General features: G+C 48.5%; 1 protein-coding gene across 1 annotated transcript in view; it reads left to right on the top strand.

Moving 5' to 3' along the window:
- LOC141074017 (uncharacterized) overlaps positions 1–5,898 on the top strand; it is a 236,598-nt gene extending 230,700 nt beyond the window's left edge. Inside the window, 1 exon segment of the mRNA XM_073561532.1 lies at positions 4,417–5,898. Coding sequence (XP_073417633.1) covers positions 4,417–5,840 — 1,424 coding nt within the window. The 3' untranslated portion in view covers positions 5,841–5,898.
- The last annotated feature ends 11,048 nt before the right edge of the window (positions 5,899–16,946 follow it).

Consider the following 16,946-nt stretch of genomic DNA (forward strand, 5'->3'; position numbering starts at 1 on the left):
TGCGGTCTGTACGATATATAGGAGGCTGAGAGTGTGGTCTGTACGATATATAGGAGGCTGAGAGTGCGGTCTGTACGATATATAATAGGCTGAGAGTACGGTCTGTATGATATATAGGAGGCTGAGAGTGCGGTCTGTACGATATATAGGAGGCTGAGAGTGCGGTCTGTACGATATATAGGAGGCTGAGAGTGCGGTCTGTACGATATATAGGAGGCTGAGAGTGCAGTCTGTACGATATATAGGAGGCTGAGAGTGCGGTCTGTACGATATATGGGAGGCTGAGAGTGCGGTCTGTATGATATATAGGAGGCTGAGAGTGCAGTCTGTACGATAGAAAGGAGGCTGAGTGCGGTCTGTACGATATATAGGAGGCTGAGAGTGCAGTCTGTACGATATATAGGAGGCTGAGAGTGCGGTCTGTACGATATATAGGAGGCTGAGAGTGCGGTCTGTATGATATATAGGAGGCTGAGAGTGCGGTCTGTACGATATATGGGAGGCTGAGAGTGCGGCCTGTACGATATATAGGAGGCTGAGAGTGCGGTCTGTACGATATATAGGAGGCTGAGAGTGCGGTCTGTACGATATATAGGAGGCTGAGAGTGCGGTCTGTACGATATATAGGAGGCTGAGAGTGCGGTCTGTACGATATATTGGAGGCTGAGAGTGCGGTCTGTACGATATATAGGAGGCTGAGAGTGCGGTCTGTACGATATATAGGAGGCTGAGAGTGCGGTCTGTACGATATATAGGAGGCTGAGAGTGCAGTCTGTACGATATATGGGAGGCTGAGAGTGCGGTCTTTATGATATATAGGAGGCTGAGAGTGCGGTCTGTATGATATATAGGAGGCTGAGAGTGCGGTCTGTACGATATATAGGAGGCTGAGTGCGGTCTGTACGATATATTGGAGGCTGAGAGTGCGGTCTGTACGATATATAGGAGGCTGAGAGTGCGGTCTGTACGATATATAGGAGGCTGAGAGTGCGGTCTGTACGATATATAGGAGGCTGAGAGTGCGGTCTGTACGATATATAGGAGGCTGAGAGTGCGGCCTGTACGATATATTGGAGGCTGAGAGTGCGGTCTGTACGATATATAGGAGGCTGAGAGTGCGGTCTGTATGATATATAGGAGGCTGAGAGTGCGGTCTGTACGATATATAGGAGGCTGAGAGTGCGGTCTGTATGATATATAGGAGGCTGAGAGTGCGGTCTGTACGATATATAGGAGGCTGAGAGTTCGGTCTGTATGATATATTGGAGGCTGAGAGTGCGGCCTGTACGATATATTGGAGGCTGAGAGTGCGGTCTGTATGATATATTGGAGGCTGAGAGTGAGGTCTGTACGATATATAGGAGGCTGAGAGTGCGGTCTGTACGATATATAGGAGGCTGAGAGTGCGGTCTGTATGATATATAGGAGGCTGAGAGTGCGGTCTTTACGATATATAGGAGGCTGAGAGTGCGGTCTGTATGATATATTGGAGGCTGAGAGTGCGGTCTGTACGATATATAGGAGGCTGAGAGTGCGGTCTTTACGATATATTTGAGGCTGAGAGTGCGGTCTTTACGATATATTGGAGGCTGAGAGTGCGGTCTGTACGATATATAGGAGGCTGAGAGTGCGGTCTATACGATATATAGGAGGCTGAGAGCGCGGTCTGTACGATATATAGGAGGCTGAGAGTGCGGTCTATACGATATATAGGAGGCTGAGAGCGCGGTCTGTACGATATATAGGAGGCTGAGAGTGCGGTCTGTACGATATATAGGAGGCTGAGAGTGCGGTCTGTACGATATATAGGAGGCTGAGAGTGCGGTCTTTACGATATATTGGAGGCTGAGAGTGCGGTCTGTACGATATATAGGAGGCTGAGAGTGCGGTCTGTATGATATATTGGAGGCTGAGAGTGCGGTCTGTATGATATATTGGAGGCTGAGAGTGCGGTCTTTACGATATATTGGAGGCTGAGAGTGCGGTCTGTACGATATATAGGAGGCTGAGAGTGCGGTCTTTTCGATATATTGGAGGCTGAGAGTGCGGTCTGTATGATATATTGGAGGCTGAGAGTGCGGTCTGTATGATATATAGGAGGCTGAGAGTGCGGTCTTTACGATATATTGGAGGCTGAGAGTGCGGTCTGTACGATATATAGGAGGCTGAGAGTGCGGTCTGTATGATATATTGGAGGCTGAGAGTGCGGTCTGTATGATATATTGGAGGCTGAGAGTGCGGTCTTTACGATATATTGGAGGCTGAGAGTGCGGTCTGTATGATATATTGGAGGCTGAGGGTGCGGTCTTTACGATATATAGGAGGCTGAGAGTGCGGTCTGTATGATATATAGGAGGCTGAGAGTGCAGTCTGTATGATATATAGGAGGCTGAGAGTGCGGTCTGTATGATATATAGGAGGCTGAGAGCGCGGTCTATACGATATATAGGAGGCTGAGAGCGCGGTCTGTACGATATATAGGAGGCTGAGAGTGCGGTCTGTACGATATATAGGAGGCTGAGAGTGCGGTCTGTACGATATATAGGAGGCTGAGAGTGCGGTCTTTACGATATATTGGAGGCTGAGAGTGCGGTCTGTACGATATATAGGAGGCTGAGAGTGCGGTCTGTACGATATATAGGAGGCTGAGAGTGCGGTCTGTATGATATATTGGAGGCTGAGAGTGCGGTCTGTATGATATATTGGAGGCTGAGAGTGCGGTCTTTACGATATATTGGAGGCTGAGAGTGCGGTCTGTACGATATATAGGAGGCTGAGAGTGCGGTCTTTTCGATATATTGGAGGCTGAGAGTGCGGTCTGTATGATATATTGGAGGCTGAGAGTGCGGTCTGTATGATATATAGGAGGCTGAGAGTGCGGTCTTTACGATATATTGGAGGCTGAGAGTGCGGTCTGTACGATATATAGGAGGCTGAGAGTGCGGTCTGTATGAAATATTGGAGGCTGAGAGTGCGGTCTGTATGATATATTGGAGGCTGAGAGTGCGGTCTTTACGATATATTGGAGGCTGAGAGTGCGGTCTGTATGATATATTGGAGGCTGAGGGTGCGGTCTTTACGATATATAGGAGGCTGAGAGTGCGGTCTGTATGATATATAGGAGGCTGAGAGTGCAGTCTGTATGATATATAGGAGGCTGAGAGCGCCGTCTGTATGATATATAGGAGGCTGAGAGTGCGGTCTGTATGATATATAGGAGGCTGAGAGTGCGGTCTGTATGATATATTGGAGGCTGAGGGTGCGGTCTGTACGATATATTGGAGGCTGAGAGTGCGGTCTTTACGATATATAGGAGGCTGAGAGTGCGGTCTGTATGATATATTGGAGGCTGAGGGTGCGGTCTTTACGATATATTGGAGGCTGAGAGTGCGGTCTGTACGATATATAGGAGGCTGAGAGTGCGGTCTGTATGATATATAGGAGGCTGAGAGTGCGGTCTGTATGATATATTGGAGGCTGAGGGTGCGGTCTTTACGATATATAGGAGGCTGAGAGTGCGGTCTGTATGATATATAGGAGGCTGAGAGTGCGGTCTGTACGATAGAAAGGAGGCTGAGTGCGGTCTGTACGATATATTGGAGGCTGAGAGTGCGGTCTTTACGATATATAGGAGGCTGAGAGTACGGTCTGTATGATATATAGGAGGCTGAGAGTGCGGTCTGTATGATATATTGGAGGCTGAGAGTGCGGTCTTTACGATATATAGGAGGCTGAGAGTGCAGTCTGTACGATATATTGGAGGCTGAGAGCGTTCTCTTTTGCACACTGTACAGCTTGCAAAAAGGCACACGTTTTAGTGGGAGAGGCCAAAAAATGAACACGTAATAAAACTGTTTATGGTAGCCATAGGGTGGTCCCTAGGCATCCCAGTCCGACCCTGTTCATCCAACAAGGTTTTCTATTAGACTGTGAACTGTCCTTGTCTTGGTAAATAAAGTTTATTACAAAGCTTGCCATTTTTATGGACAGTTTAAGTAGAAATGTTCAAATATATAAAACTCAAGGATATTTTATTAAAAAATAATTGTTTTTTTATCTTAGCAGATGACTGTACCAGAAGATCAGAGGGACAGCTGACATCTTCAACTTTTAAATCTGATGATCTTGAGATCCTACGAGATAGAACTGAAGTGATTGCTGTTACTCCAGATATATCATTATCCATTCACAGCAAAGATCTCTCATCTGATCCTATGAAACAGGTCCCATCTTCTGATTCATTACTGACTACTAAGGAAAATCTAAGTCACAAAAGAGGCAATAAAAAGCCAACTGCTCCTAAAGCAAAGAAGCCATATTCATATTCAGAATGTGGGAAGTATTTTACATGGAAATCACATTTTGTTACTCACCAGAGAACTCACGCAGGAGCTAAACCTTTTTCCTGTTCAGAAGGTGGGAAATATTTTGCACAGAAATCAAATTTAATTAACTACCAGAGAATTCACACAGGGGAGAAGCCTTTTTCCTGTTCAGAATGTGGGAAATATTTTGCACAGAAATCAACTTTTGTTACCCACCAGAGAACTCACACAGGGGAGAAGCCTTTTTCATGTTCAGAATGTGGGAAATATTTTGCACAGAAATCAACTTTTGTTACCCACCAGAGAACTCACACAGGGGAGAAACCTTTTTCATGTTCAGAATGTGGGAAATGTTTTAACAATAAATCCGATTGTGTTCATCACCAGAGAATTCACACTGGAGAAAAACCTTTTTCATGTTTAGAATGTGGGAAATGTTTTGCAAAGAAATCAACTTTTGTTACCCACCAGAGAACTCACACAGGGGAGAAGCTTTTTTCCTGTTCAGAATGTGGGAAATATGTTGCACAGAAATCAACTTTTGTTACCCACAGGAGAACTCACACAGGGGAGAAACCTTTTTCATGTTCAGAATGTGGAAAATGTTTTGCACATAAATCACAGTTTGTTACCCACCAAAGAAATCACACAGGGGAGAAGCCTTTTTCCTGTTCAGAATGTGGGAAATGTTTTGCACAGAAATCACAATTTGTTACCCACAGGAGAACTCACACAGGGGAGAAACCTTTTTCATGTTCAGAATGTGGAAAATGTTTTGCACATAAATCACAGTTTGTTACCCACCAAAGAAATCACACAGGGGAGAAGCCTTTTTCCTGTTCAGAATGTGGGAAATGTTTTGCACAGAAATCACAATTTGTTACCCACAGGAGAACTCACACAGGGGAGAAGCCTTCTTCATGTTCAGAATGTGGAAAATGTTTTGCACATAAATCACAGTTTGTTACCCACCAAAGAAATCACACATGGGAGAAGCCTTTTTCCTGTTCAGGATGTGGGAAATATTTTGCACAGAAATCAACTTTTGTTACCCACAGGAGAACTCACACAGGGGAGAAGCCTTTTTCATGTTCAGAATGTGGAAAATGTTTTGCACATAAATCACAGTTTGTTACCCACCAAAGAAATCACACAGGGGAGAAGCCTTTTTCCTGTTCAGAATGTGGGAAATGTTTTGCACAGAAATCACAATTTGTTACCCACAGGAGAACTCACACAGGGGAGAAGCCTTTTTCATGTTCAGAATGTGGAAAATGTTTTGCACATAAATCACAGTTTGTTACCCACCAAAGAACTCACACAGGGGAGAAGCCTTTTTCATGTTCAGAATGTGGGAAATGTTTTAACAATAAATCAGATTGTGTTAATCACCAGAGAATCCACACAGGGGAGAAGCCTTTTTCTTGTTCAGAATGTGGGAAATGTTTTGCACGTAAATCACATTTTGTTATCCACCAAAGAACTCACACAGGGGAGAAGCCTTTTTCCTGTTAATGTGGGAAATATTTTAACCACAAAGCGCTCCTTGATCGCCATCAGAGCAGGCACACAGAAGTGAAGCCTTTTTCATTTTCTTAATGTGGGAAATATTTTACTTGGAAATCATCTGTTAATAAACATCAGAGACGTCACATAGGGGAGAAGCCTTTTTTATGTTCATAATGTTGGAATAGTTTTAACCCAAACTGAATCTTCTTAAATGGGTTGTCTCTTGTCATTCCTCATGTTTGCTGACATAAAACTAAACTTTATTAATTCCAAATGTAAAACTATACCCATAATTCACCCCCTGAAGGCTAGTCAGAAGGTGACTAATAGAAAATAACATATACCCCACAGTTCAGTATATAGGGTGAGGTGACAAATACACACTCACTCTCCAAGCCTCTCATTTCTACGGGTTTCATCGTCCTCACCAAAGGCGACTCATCAGGAGACTATTTAATATTGACCTATATTCAAGCGAGACTAGACAAAAAAAACTAAAATCATGTATCATGTATCATGTTATTCGAAACAGTCAGAAAACTAGCCACATATTGACAGATCCCAGACCTCAAACTATATACTTCGGAAGCTTATAAGCCACTCCAGTGTCAGGAATAGATAGTATGATTTTGAATTTACCAAATGGCGGCAATGAAACAAAGAGTGAAAAATATAAAGGGGTCTGAATACTTTCCATACCCACTGTATCAGTAAAAATAACTCCTCTTTATTAGGTAAAGTATAAAAGAATTGCACCATTTTCCGATACCCGTCGCGTCTCCATTTTTTATGATCTCGCATTGGGTGAGGGCTTATTTTTTACTTGCCGAGCTGATGTTTTTAATGGAGACCATTTTGATGCAGATACGATCTTGTGATCGGCCGTTATTGCATTTTAATGCAATGTTGCGGCAACCAAAAAAAGTAATTCTGGCGTTTTGACCTTTTTTCTCGTTACGCCATTTAGCGATCGGGTTAATTCTTTTTTATATTGATAGATCGGGCGATTCTGAACGCGGCTATAACAAGTATGTGTATGTTTGATTTTTTTATTGCTGTATTTTGAAAGAGGGGTGATTTGAACTTTTATATTTTTTTAACATTTTTAAAAACTTTTTTTTACTTTTGGCATTGTGAAGACTTACAGCATTGTATCTTAACTAACCAGATGAATATTTTTTAGCAAACGAAGAATAATAGAATGTTGTCTGTATGTTGGCTTTAAATGTAAGTGTTGATTTCTGGTTGGTCAAGAAAACAGATTTTTGTTTGTGTCAGCCGGTTGGAAGAATACTGATCTGCTCCATTGACCATTGCTGAACCATGGATACGTTTGGAGACAGATTGTGATCCTCAGATCAACTGGCCTTGTATGGACTGTCAATTTCCTATGCTTGTCATTACCCCTGTGTGTGTGCGCCACAGGTGGAGTTGCGACCCTGGAAGATCTGTAGTCACAGCTGCTATTATCCCAGCGGGTCAGTGGAAGGGTGAGACTCTGTAATGTTCCCCATCTTGAGTATTTTTCTGGGACTGTTCTATGTGTTAGCATACAAAGAGATAAACTGCACGGCAGGGAAATCAAGGCTAGGTGCGATACTGCTCAGTTAGCCATGATGAGCTCATGTAACTGGACACTTCGGGTGCACACCAAGTAAAGAAAGTGTGGACCCGCAGAAGCGCAAAATGGCCGTCATCACTCGCATACTCCATCTCCCTGAGGACATGCTGTGAACTGCTTGATCAATAAAGAACAGACTTTTTACACTGGTGAGTGCCACCTCATCTTTTCTTCGTGTTCTATGTGTTATCTGCCTGTTCTGTGGTACAGTAAAGCATTGTCCACACTGTCTTACCCTCACCCTGTGTTGTCTGAGTAGCGTTTTGCCCAAGTTAAAAGGAGAGCGGGAGATCGGCGGGATGATCCCTGGTCCATGCGGTTTTGGCTAGTGAGTGGAGTTCATAGCATTCCGGCAGTGACAAGCATAGAGGTCTGCTGGAGACTTCTGGTTGTCATGCCAACCCATCGGTGATCCATGATCCTGTGACGGGGTCACTGATGGTGGGATTTCCGGCGTGCTTGCTGCAAGTGCGTGTTAAATGCCGCTGTCAGAGGCTGTTCGGGGCAAATGGCAGCTGTTCAAAACAGCTGATGTGCCGGAAAAGATGTCGGATCACCGCCGGAGCCCACATCAAAGGGAGGAAGTACATTTACACCCAATGTCAGAAAGGGGTTAAAGGGGATTGTTTTTACGGAGACAGAATTGGTAATCAATAGAGTTGAGCGAAACGGGTCGAAAAAATTCAAAAGTCGCCGACTTTTGGCAAAGTCGGGTTTCATGAAACGAAACCCGACCCTAGGATGAGGTCGGCCACGAGGTCGGCGACTTACGCGCCAAAGTCGCGTTTCAAAAGTTTGTTTTGCGCTCTTTTTCAGCCAATCAGGATCCACGGACACTGTGGACAACGTGATGACCTAGGCACGGGTCACCACCATCTTTCAGAAGGGCATGCAAGTGATTGGCTTGCTTTGGTGGGCGTCATAGGGGGTATAAAAGGGCGTGCACGCCGACCGCCATCTTACTTCTGCCGATCTTAGTATAGGGAGAGGTTGCTGCTGATTCTGTAGGGAGAGCGTTAGGCAGGGAAGAAGACAAAAAAACTGCTTCTGCTGCTAGTGATTTGGCCTGCACAACACACCAGTCACTGTGTGTGCAGTGCAAGGGGAGGCTATATTGTGGTGTATCAGTGGTGTTGGTTGTTGGGCTGCCTTTTAAGGCTTCCTGACACACTGGCATTGCTGTTTACCCACTGCTCTGCAAACTGCTTTTTTAAAAGCAATCCAATCTCCCTTATCCTCTAGTCACTTTTGTCACAGCTGTGCCATCGAGCGTGTCACATAGCGCTCAGATATCAGTGGGCCTCACACAATCCACAAGTGTCCAGTGTCCAAAAGTGTGCGCAGAGATTCAAAATCTCCATTATCCTCTCGTCACTTTGGTCACAGGCAGCTGTGCCATCGAGCGTGTCACATAGCGCTCAGATATCAGTGGGCCTCACACAATCCACAAGTGTCCAGTGTCCAAAAGTGTGCGCAGAGATTCAAAATCTCCATTATCCTCTCGTCACTTTGGTCACAGGCAGCTGTGCCATCGAGCGTGTCACATAGCGCTCAGATATCAGTGGGCCTCACACAATCCACAAGTGTCCAGTGTCCAAAAGTGTGCGCAGAGATTCAAAATCTCCATTATCCTCTCGTCACTTTGGTCACAGGCAGCTGTGCCATCGAGCGTGTCACATAGCGCTCAGATATCAGTGGGCCTCACACAATCCACAAGTGTCCAGTGTCCAAAAGTGTGCGCAGAGATTCAAAATCTCCATTATCCTCTCGTCACTTTGGTCACAGGCAGCTGTGCCATCGAGCGTGTCACATAGCGCTCAGATATCAGTGGGCCTCACACAATCCACAAGTGTCCAGTGTCCAAAAGTGTGCGCAGAGATTCAAAATCTCCATTATCCTCTCGTCACTTTGGTCACAGGCAGCTGTGCCATCGAGCGTGTCACATAGCGCACAGATATCAGTGGGCCTCACACAATCCACAAGTGTCCAGTGTCCAAAAGTGTGCGCAGAGATTCAAAATCTCCATTATCCTCTCGTCACTTTGGTCACAGGCAGCTGTGCCATCGAGCGTGTCACATAGCGCTCAGATATCAGTGGGCCTCACACAATCCACAAGTGTCCAGTGTCCAAAAGTGTGCGCAGAGATTCAAAATCTCCATTATCCTCTCGTCACTTTTGTCACAGGCAGCTGTGCCATCGAGCCTGTCACATAGCGCTCAGATATCAGTGGGCCTCACACAATCCACAAGTGTCCAGTGTCCAAAAGTGTGCGCAGAGATTCAAAATCTCCATTATCCTCTCGTCACTTTTGTCAAAGGCAGCTGTGCCATCGAGCCTGTCACATAGCGCTCAGATATCAGTGGGCCTCACACAATCCACAAGTGTCCAGTGTCCAAAAGTGTGCGCAGAGATTCAAAATCTCCATTATCCTCTCGTCACTTTTGTCACAGGCAGCTGTGCCATCGAGCCTGTCACATAGCGCTCAGATATCAGTGGGCCTCACACAATCCACAAGTGTCCAGTGTCCAAAAGTGTGCGCAGAGATTCAAAATCTCCATTATCCTCTCGTCACTTTGGTCACAGGCAGCTGTGCCATCGAGCCTGTCACATAGCGCTCAGATATCAGTGGGCCTCACACAATCCACAAGTGTCCAGTGTCCAAAAGTGTGCGCAGAGATTCAAAATCTCCATTATCCTCTCGTCACTTTGGTCACAGGCAGCTGTGCCATCGAGCGTGTCACATAGCGCTCAGATATCAGTGGGCCTCACACAATCCAAAAGTGTCCACTGTCCACAAGTGTGTGCAGAAATTCAAAATCTCCCCTGTCCTATAGACACCTTGTACCTTGTTTTACATTACTATATAGTTTGTTGGATTTTGTCTACATTTCTACCAAAAATGAGGAAGGCTGGTGGAAGAGGCCGTGGAATTGGGCGGGGGTTGGCAGCTGGTAATGATGGTGTTGGTGGTGGATCTGATGGTAGTGGCAAGAGCAAAATAGGACCGAATGCAGGAGGTGCTGACCCTGCGTCATCGTCTGGCTACATAAGGCCTCGAACGCTTAGTTTTCTAGGAGTTGGCAAACCGCTTTTAAAGCCAGAGCATCAGGAAAAAGTTTTGTCTTACATTGCTGACTCAGCCTCCAGCTCTATCGCCTCCTCTTCTTCAGTTGTAAAAAGTAAAAGCACTGAGTCGTCATTGGAGGCTCATGTTCATGAACCACACCTTTCCTTGTGTCCTTCACCCCAACCAAGATTGAAGGATGACGCAGGCCATACTACTGATTACTCCATGGAGCTGTTTTCACATACCATGCCTGGATTATCAAGTGAAATGGTGAATTACCCAGGCCAAGATGAATCTGACATGGAGTGCACTGATGCACAGCCGCTGATGGATGATTCTGCTGGTACATTCACTCAGAGCAATACATTGTCCTCGCAGTGTACAGAGCCAGATTTTGACCCTGATGAGACTCAGGTGCCCCTTCCCGCACACTATACCACCATACACGGTGACACAGAGAAAGGTGCACATGACATAGAAGAGGAGGTGATGGATGACCCAGTTGTTGACCCAGATTGGCATCCATTGGGGGAAGAGGGTGCTGCTTCCAATAGCTCAGATGAGGAGCATCCACAGCAGACATCGACATCGCAACAGCTGTTATCTGGCAGGCCCGGAGCACTCCAAAGACAGGTTCCAAACATCAAAAGAGTTGCTGGACAGCTTGTCCAGAGGGTCAAAAGATCACAGCGTGCTAGGCCGCAAAATGTCTGCCAAAGTAGGAAGAGTGCAGTGTGGCACTTTTTTGAACAAAATCCTCATGATCAGGCCAAGGTTATCTGTAAAAAGTGCGCAAAGACCTTTAGCCGAGGGAAAAATCTGAAAAATTTGAATACCAGTTGCATGCTTAGACATTTAACCAGCATGCACTTGCAAGCGTGGACACAACACCAAACCTCAAGTGCCACATGTGCAACTGATCACAACGAAGGTAGTCAGCAACGCTACATTGTTTCCCCCACTGTAAGCCCACCGGTTAGCACAGCAGCAAATGTTGAGGTGTCGTTGCAAGACCACAGCAGTCAGGGAATCCCACTGTTATATCAACGAAAGACTGATTCTAGGCCATCAGAAAGAACACCAACTCCATCACCATCATCAACCCTCTCTCAGTCCGCCCTGTCCACCGCTACTTCCACCATATGCAGCTCTCAAGTCCAGCTCACCCTCCCAGACACTATGAGTAGGTCAAGAAAGTACTCAGTCTCTCATCCGCGTACACTGGGTTTGAACGCCCACATTGCCAAACTAATCTCGCTTGAGATGATGCCCTTTCGGTTGGTGGAAAGCACAGCTTTCCGCGAACTCATGGCCTATGCAGTACCACGCTATGACCTACCCAGTCGCCACTTCTTCTCTCGCAAAGCCATCCCAGCCCTCCACCATCATGTGAAAGACCGCATTGTCCATGCACTCAAGCAGTCAGTGAGCGGAAAGGTGCACCTCACAACTGATGCATGGTCCAGTCGGCATGGCCAGGGCCGTTACGTGTCCATCACTGCGCACTGGGTTAATGTGGTGGATGCACGGTCCACAGGGGACAGCGGTGGTGGGACAGTGCTGCCTAGCCCACGGTATAGGAAACAGTTGGCTGTAGGCGTTCGACCCTCCTCCTCCTCCTCCTCCTCCAGAAGCGAAAGCTCGTCCACAGAGCGCAGTCGTACGAGCACTCCATCTGCAGCTGCCACTGTTGCACACGATGTGTCCCCCTATCGAGCAGCTAGTGGAAAGCGTCAGCAGGCTGTGTTGCAGATGATGTGTTTGGGCGACAGACACACCGCCGAGGTGCTGGCCGAGTACTTGAAGCGACAAACTGAGTCATGGCTGGGCAGTGTACATCTTGAGGCAGGCAAGGTAGTTAGTGATAACGGCCGTAATTTTGTGGCAGCCATAGCCCTTTCAAAACTCAGCCACATACCTTGCTTGGCTCACACCTTGAACCTGGTGGTGCAGTGCTTCCTCAAAAATTATCCGGAGTTAACAGCCCTGCTCCAGAAGGTGCGAAGACTGTGCGCGCACATCCGCCGGTCGCCTGTACACTCCATTCGTATGCAGAAGCTGCAGCGATTGCTCCACCTTCCCAACCACCGCCTCATTATCGACATTGCAACAAGGTGGAACTGCACCCTGTACATGGTGGAGCGGCTATGCGAGCAGAGGCAGGCCATAATGCATTTGTGGGAGGATACACGGCCAGGCACTTTGAGAGCAGACATGGAGTTGACAGGCGTGCAGTGGTCGAAGCTGAAAGACCTTTGTAAAGTCCTTCAGTGTTTTGAGGAATGCACACGGCTGGTAAGCGCAGACGACGCCATCCTAAGCATGAGCATCCCACTTATGCGTTTGCTCATGCAAACTTTGACGCACCTTAAGGAGCAGGCGTCTGCAGCCAATGTTGATGAGGAGGAAGAGGAGGAGGGAATCCTTGATGACATTCAGCCATTGTCTGCTCAGGGACCTCTCCTGGACGAGGTGGAGGAAGAAGAGGAGGAGGAGGAGGATGATGGGGATGATTACTTAGGGGAGGAGGATGCATCTCGTGGGGCAAGTGAAAATGTTGGCGTGGCAAGGTCTGGTACAGGGTTTGTGCGTGACTGGAGGGATGTGGATTTGCCAGAAAGTGCTCCTCCACCCAGCACTCGCAGTGCATCATTGACACCGGGAACATTGGCCCACATGTCAGATTATGCCTTGCAGATCCTAAAAAGGGACCCCCGCATTGCCAAAATGATGAACGATGACGACTACTGGTTGGCCAGCATCCTGGTGTAGGGTCGGTGGTGGGGGGCCGAGCTGGGGGGGGTAATAGGGGGTGGTCCCACTTCTTACCGCGCAGAGATGATACAGAGACACGATGAGGCAGATTCTGGGTGCAACAGGTCCAAGTTTATTGCTCACCGTCCGACTGACGGTCCTCGCGGTACACCGCGATATCTCTCTCTGCCCTCCGTGTTCAGGGCCGCTTCAACACCGTATGTTACACAAGGGACGTACTTACACGTCACGTCCCGTCTCACACTGTGACAATCCTGACAGCTCGGTTACTGTGGCCGCCTTAGGCCCGTACACCAACAGCACTTTACTAATCAGTTTCGTCGTAACACATACGGTGTCTTCCACCCAGAGCCTTGTCTCTGCTGCGGTCCTTCCCTGTCAGGACCACCCCCCTGACGTTTCTTCTCCTCAGTCCCCCTGGTCGGATTCTCCTCAGGGCACACAGACTGGCGAAGTCCTCCTGTCACCTGGGCTCCCCCTGGGGACTGGAACCTTCTGGAACCCTCCCTCAGAATTTATATCTTCCCCGGTTCCTTGAAACTGTCACTAACTGTCACCACGCCCCCCATGACCAACGGTTTCTAAAGCCCTAAGCTGCTGTAAAGTCCTTTACTCACACTCCACCCTGCCATCTAATGGTCATCCCAAGGTACTGCACGTCCACTACACTTTTCTAGTTGTTTCCCCACTGTAATCACTGTCTCCTACCTACACTGTGCAAACCTATCTTTCTTCACTCTGACTAGTCCGTCCGTCCGTCAGGTCACCTTCCCTACACTCCCCCTTCCTTTGTCCATTGTCGTCCTCGACAATCGTCATCCCTGCCTTCGTCGTTCTGAATCTACACCTACATTCTGTTGTCGGACCAGCTGTTGAGCCAAACCCACTATCTGCGGGGGCCGAACCATACTGGGAGCACTATGCTCTGAGCAGCCTACTGCTACTCACCAGCGCGCACGCCACATGACAACGTCTTTCAAACTGGGCAAGGTACACCCGTATTCTCTCTACGGCGTGTATCTTTCCCCTACTCTCCCCTTCTGTTACCTTTCACTATTCGGTACGCCATGATCGAGGTCTCTTACCTTCCAGATCATTACCAGCGCCCGCCTTCCTCCTTCAGGGGTGTCCGTGGTGTTGGGGACCTGACCTAGGACGGCTGTCTTTCTCACGTCTTCCAACTCATTTTCCCTTCTTTCAATTACATGTCATGGTCGGCGTCCCGGTCTCCCAGACCTCCTCAACTCCTTGATCCCTACCGGATCTCACACTTTCCTTTGGTCCCGCAGACCTTCCCTTACCCGGACCTGTTGCATTTTACTTATGCATATTGTACATCAAACAACTCTATAATAGCACAAGTACCCATTTTTATAATTTTTTTTTTTTTTCATTTTTCTTTTGCTTTAAAACTCAACGTTTAACAATAAACATCGCATGTCTTCTTTCCTCCTCCCCCCTTCCTTGGACCTGGACACTCCTCCGCTTTCCATATCCCCGTTCTGTCAGGTAAACATATTTTCGTATATAAAGAACATAGAAAGAAGAAAGAAAGAGAGAGAGAGAGAAAATAGTTGCATCAGTTAAACAACAACAAAACTTTTTTCTAAATGCAACTGTCCTTATAATCTGCACAACGGTGCATCGAACTCCTGACAGTCTATACCACTCTCAATGGACAGAGGTGAGGGCTCCACAGCCGTGGAACTCCTGGGGGAACCGAGAGTGTCCATAACAGTCCTTTTTCACGGGGGTCCGCTTTGCTCAGGCTCCGCCAGTACTGCCACCGCATAATACCCGCGGGGGCAGTATTCCTTATAATAAGAGACCAAGTCCCCTACTTCCAGAGCCCGGCCATGCCGTATAGAGGCCACGTTTACATACACTTTCTGGCCAGTCTTATCACGGATGAAACCGTACCCCTTCTCGAGGTCGGTGTATACCAGCCGCCCCTGCAATCTCTTTTCCGCCATGCCAGCCTCCCCCTTGTCATGCAGCTGTTTCCAAATCGCTTTCTCCCGTGTCTTCTTTCCCTTAATAACCTCCGCAACCCAAACGGAGGGTACCGCACCAGTCCCAGAGTCCGATGGGTGGGACCTTGCCGAGAAAGGGCGTGGGGTAGAGGCGGCCAATGGTATCTGTGGCCCAGCAGCCACTGGGGCCAGGTAGCGGATGGGAGCAGCCGTGACTCCGGAGGGCTGGTCCACAGGGCCCGATAAACAGACCCCAGCCGGTTCCAATACTGGCTTCACCGCGGCCACCCGGTAGGCCGCAGCCACAACTCCCAGCAAAGCCGGAGTAACGGCCGGTTCGGGTGAGGAGGCTGACACCGGCCGAGGGAGCGCAACCGCGCCTTCTGTAAATAAGCTCCGCCCTGGTGACTCCGGGCGGGGAGATTCGGGAACGGAAGCTAGGGCCTTGCTCAATTCTACGTATAGCATAGGGCCCTCCGCAGCCGGGCCTTCCGGTACACTGGAGACTGCGTGTTGTGGCAAAATGATAGGGGCCGTTTGTGAAGCCGCCGGCAAGGCCGGGGGAACTCTCACCTTCCCCGGCGCCACGGCCTCCGTCACACCACCGCACGGCTCATCCCGCAGCCTCCGCTCTCCAACTCGTTGCACAGCGGGCCCAGCTTCCAGGCTCAGGGGCTCCGCGGGGAGACTCTCCGCCGGTATCAATGGCGGCCGCTCCTTCTGGTTCCGCACGGGCTCCGCACAGATTCCTCCTCTTGCCCATGGACCCGAAGATGACGTCTTCTGTCTCAGCTCGTTCTCCTGCCGCCACTGCCATTCTAGGCGGCCAATACCCCGACTTCCGCAGCGTCTCATACCGTCCGGTGGGCAGCAATCCAATGGCGCCAAACAGTCGCTCCCAGGCTTTTCTTCGGTGTCACTCCCTCTGCGGGGTGGAGCGTTGGCAGGCCTCTCCACCCACCTGTCAGGGTCCAATGCTTGGAAACGTCGGCCTCCGGACACATACTGCTGTCCACGGGGGTACGTTGGAGGGGGTCCCAATCCATTCGGAACTACTGCGAACACCCGGACCTCGCCTCTGCGTTGAAGGAGCGCTGCCATACTGCACTGTCTCTGGTACCGCCCCGGATCCTCTACTGGCCACACAGATTCGTCACTGCGCTCCTCATTTATAATCCACTGGTAAATAAATTGTAATCCACCGGTAATTATATTCCAGACTGAGTAGACTAAGTTTTCCTCAGTCCTTCAGTTGCAGGCCTGCCGCAGAAGATAGCGTATTAGCGGCGGCGATCCTGCCGACTACGCCAAATGTAGGGTCGGTGGTGGGGGGCCGAGCTGGGGGGGGGTAATAGGGGGTGGTCCCACTTCTTACCGCGCAGAGATGATACAGAGACACGATGAGGCAGATTCTGGGTGCAACAGGTCCAAGTTTATTGCTCACCGTCCGACTGACGGTCCTCGCGGTACACCGCGATATCTCTCTCTGCCCTCCGTGTTCAGGGCCGCTTCAACACCGTATGTTACACAAGGGACGTACTTACACGTCACGTCTCACACTGTGACAATCCTGACAGCTCGGTTACTGTGGCCGCCTTAGGCCCGTACACCAACAGCACTTTACTAATCAGTTTCGTCGTAACACATACGGTGTCTTCCACCCAGAGCCTTGTCTC

This window comes from Dendrobates tinctorius, unplaced genomic scaffold (genome assembly GCF_039654945.1).
Source record: "Dendrobates tinctorius isolate UK_male_01 unplaced genomic scaffold, ASM3965494v1 ptg000322l, whole genome shotgun sequence".
In the NCBI taxonomy this organism is placed as follows: Eukaryota; Metazoa; Chordata; class Amphibia; order Anura; family Dendrobatidae; genus Dendrobates; species Dendrobates tinctorius.